At 42.3% G+C, this 4,206-nt stretch overlaps 1 protein-coding gene across 1 annotated transcript; it reads right to left on the bottom strand.

Annotated features, from left to right (window-relative positions):
* Positions 1–420: 420 nt before the first annotated feature.
* On the bottom strand, positions 421–3,623 carry hmx3a (H6 family homeobox 3a). The gene is made up of 2 exons (XM_068717139.1): positions 2,910–3,623; positions 421–1,954 (listed from the first exon to the last, which is right to left on the bottom strand). The coding sequence occupies exons 1-2, from the start codon at positions 3,193–3,195 to the stop codon at positions 1,332–1,334; spliced, it is 909 nt and encodes a 302-aa protein (XP_068573240.1). The 5' UTR covers positions 3,196–3,623; the 3' UTR covers positions 421–1,331.
* Positions 3,624–4,206: the final 583 nt, after the last annotated feature.

Below are 4,206 nucleotides of genomic sequence, written 5' to 3'. Positions count from 1 at the left end.
AAGCCACTTGTTTTTGTAAAATAACGTTTTTAAAGTGCATAACACCAAGACGATTACAGAAACCTAAATCTGTCCAAGCTACGTGTGTGTATGTGGATAGAGGGATCGACATGTATCTATCAGAAAAAAAAAATGAATTCCATCTACTTTTAATATTTGTTGCATCTCTTGGTGGAAAACAAAACAAAAAATAAAAAATAATAAAAAATTATATATATATATATATATATATATATATATATATATATATATATATATATATGTGTGTGTGTGTGTGTGTGTGTGTGTGTGTGTGTGTGTGTGTGTGTGTGTGTCGATTATAGCCTAACATGGCTCCATTTAATATCCTCTGGTCAGATTCTCCAGACCTACAGAAGTCATTCAAACTTTACCTAAAATGTAAGGAATATTCTCCATTTATTTCACAACATGGTTCAGCAATACAATATCAAAACGTTGTTTTTACTGTACAAATGAGCTGAGGCAGCTCTTTTCCCAGTGCATCATTAAATATATACATTTACATATTGTTTACACCAGTGTAGTCGATTTTTTTTTTTGCCGCTCCTGTTCAAAAACACACAGTAGATTAAGAGACATTGCTCACACTTGTGCTCGTGTCCATTCAGAGGAAACAAGAGTGAGACTCACTAAAACTCAACATAAAGCAACATGAGTATTTTACAGTTGACAGTGTTTTGATTGTCCCCCGTCAAGCGCTTGAAAAAGCAAAACTAAAAGGGAAATTACAACAAAGCCCCATCAATATTCCGCCGATGACAAAACATGTTTTCCGTTTAGTGGATGCATTCATTCACAGCACACCTTCGGTGTATTGCACATCATCGTGTAATGAGTTCTAGAAATGTAAATAAGATCAAATAATTGTGTCAGATGATAAGCAAGCCTGCGCCTCTAGGCCGCCAATTTTTGTAAACAAGGTGAAAATAATTCTGTGGAGTTGGTCCAGAAACAGTAGAGGTGTAAAAACTAGGGGGGGGGGAATAAAAGACACACATTAAGCAGTGTAAGCATGGTGGACTCCTGAGGTGATAATTACATAGGCCTGTGATAATAATATTAATAATAATTATAATAATATAAAACATGGGATTTGATTTTATCACGTGTAAACGGCACCCTTTTGAAAAATGACACAATATATTTGCCAAAATAGGTCCATGTAAGCCCGACAGTGTGTCTCTGTTCTTTCTTTTTTCTTCTTCATTTAGTCAGTTGTACAAAAATATGAAGTCTTTTTTTTTTTTTTTTTTACTTTTCGGATGATTTTGAAAATCTACACCAACTTCTCCCCCAAGACTCAGCTATTTTCAAACCGGTCTGAGCAGCGGCACGGATGTGACGATGGGATGGGAGTAGTAGACGCCCGGGTGCGGGAAGGTGAGCAGCGGCTGGCTCACGGGCACGTTGGCACCGCCGCCTCCGCTCTCCGAGACCGAGTTCTCGTGGTAGAGGATGGGCACCCGGACTATCCTCTGAGCCGCGGCGTGGCTCAGGTTGGCTGCCTCCAGCTCTGCGGCCAGCTGCCTTTTCCACTTGTTCCTTCTGTTCTGGAACCAGATCTTCACCTGAGTCTCCGTCAGGTGGAGAGACGCGGCCAGGCCGGCCCGCTCCGAGCTGCTCAGGTACCGCTTCATGTCGAAGGTGGACTCCAACTGGAACACCTGGCTCCGGGAGAAAACGGTGCGCGTCTTCTTCTTGCGGCACGGCTTCTTGTCGTCGTCCCTCTTCCTCCATTCCTCCAGGTCGTCTTTTTTGGCTTCTTCCGCGTCGCTCTCCTCCAGGATTATCTCGTCGCCACTTTTGTTGTTGTTGTGTTCATCGTCCTCGTCGTCGTCTTTGACGTCTGGCTCGGATTTGAGAACCAGGTCCGGCGAATCTCTGTCCGTGCCCGAGGTTGGAGAGGAGTCTCTGGCTCCTAATTTGTCGATAACTGAAATGGGGACACAGGGAGATGTGGTCATAAACACTGGGGCTGTGTGCTGTATGTTTGGGATTTTATTACAGCCTGTTGACACTGCACAGCCTGCGGGCTTTGGGGAAACTAAGTTATAAATAGAGCCAGAATTTCTTTTGCTTGTCACATAAACAAAAAGCAATTTCCATAGCTAGACATGAATGACAACAATGTGTTCAAATACATGTATATTGAAATTACGATATACCCATACTAAAAATAACACGTTAATATATTAAGGGATTACAATATTCTAAATATTTAGGCCTGCATATTTTTTTGTTTAATTTAAACAAATTCAGATCTCCTAATTGAACGCTTTTAAAAAAATTCCCCATTTATTCCCACGTGAATAAATCACAGAAACAGTCAGGTAAAAACGCTGTCAGCCTCTGGGGAAGATGTTCACAGTGAGTGCAAATAGACAAATCAAAAGCACGCTGCGCATCGTCACCCTCATCCGATGATTTGACGATGTCTGCTTCATTTTATGCACAGTGTGTCACTTTATTGATCTATTATCCCGCCTCGTGGCATAACAAAATAGGCCTCCGTAGAGGACAAGGCGTCAAACCGTTATCCACTCTGTTGTGTGTTAAAGACGACACACGGCATCTTATGTCCCATCACCAAAACGCACCAAACCCCCTTTACGTTTATGAAGTGGAAGTGCAATGTCCGGTATCTGACATAATAGTATGTGTTACAAAGCGCGCAGGGTACATGGTCCTGAAAGGTCCAATGTTGTGATTGTTATTTAGAAAAATAATGAAGTCTTTCCTCTCTATTCGAATCATAAAGAGTAGACTAAAGTCTCCAACATCAAAATATAATTTAAAGGCTAAAAGTCTGACAATTACTTGCGTATAACTGAGTCTGACTGCGCATGTAAAAATTATAAATAGTCTTGGTTTCGGTCTGTCAGTCTTACCTTCGGTTCTGTGTAGGTGGGATGAGCTCAGGGCGTAGGGGTACCACCACGCCGAGGTGCGCTCCAAGTAGTGAGCCGGTAGACTGAACCTCTGTGCGGGCAGGTCAAAGCGTGGAAAGCTGAAGTCCCCGACCTGGGAAAGGGAAAATCCTCCCTCTAAAGCCAGCTTGGTTGCAGCCAGTACGGGCTTGGGTTTGGACGGTTTGCGATCACAGTTCAGCAGGTTCTTAATGAAGAAAGGAGAGTCCTTGGCCGAAGCGCACGTCTCTTGCGTTGTCTCTGGCATCGCTGTGTTTGTGGTCTGAACGCAGAGGACCACGGAAGCAGGAATTAAAAGAGAGAAAAAAATACAAGGCTGACTTACAGACAGTCGATATACTGGCCGCGAGGAGTTCCTGTTTTACTCTTCTCAGTGATTTAACGCGTTGACTCGATTTCACACCCAGAGAGCGCGTGGAAACACGCGTCCTTCTAGACGAAAGAAGTAATAAAATAAAATGTTTGAGCGGTTAAAAAAATTAAATTAAGACATGTATAAACATGGAGATGTCTCATTCCGGGCTCTTTCGTCAAAACGCAAACTGTGTCCACCGTGTCAGTCAGTCTGGCGTCTGTTGCTAATGATGAAATAAAAGTGTCATCCAAGTTAAATGCGGAAAGTATAGGCGATTGGGCATGTACAATGGCAAATGGGATTAAGGGAGAGACTGTGGAGGAGAGAGAGAGAAGGGGAGAGAGAGCGAGAGAGAGAGAGAGAGAGAGAGAGAGAGAGAGAGAGAGAGAGAGAGAGAGAGACCGTCCTCCCCTCTGTGCGCTCATGGCTGCAGGCTGTGAGCGCTCGCCTGATATTGGTCTCATACAGTCCAATTAGGCAGCAAATGAACACAGGGCTGTTAGCGCCAAAAAGGAAGGTTTGGGATAAGCGCCTCATCACACCACTAACAGTCAGGCACAGATCGACTGAACGAGGTTACTTATAATCCAGTGTTTATTATTGATACAGTTTTGAACCACTTTCACTCAGGCTGCAGGTGTCTGATGATGTTTTTTTTGAATTCGACTATTTGTTAATATATTTCAGAGGTTAGATTATATTTCTAAAATGATCACCAAAACTTAAGTAACCGTAATTTAGATGAATACAATAATAATTATAGCATTTAACTCGTATGCCTATATGCTTAAAGCTTACATTAAATATCTAATGCCTATGCTTTAGTCCTTTTAAACAAGGTTACATTGACTAAAAAGCTAATTCTGAGATGATCAAGTAAGCGTTCTAACAGCTATCCTGCAC

Source organism: Cebidichthys violaceus, unplaced genomic scaffold, assembly GCF_023349555.1.
Source record: "Cebidichthys violaceus isolate CVI_PGR_0920_01 unplaced genomic scaffold, fCebVio1.0.p SCAF_10, whole genome shotgun sequence".
NCBI lineage: Eukaryota > Metazoa > Chordata > Actinopteri > Perciformes > Stichaeidae > Cebidichthys > Cebidichthys violaceus.
This window is presented reverse-complemented; position numbering and strand designations above follow the sequence as displayed.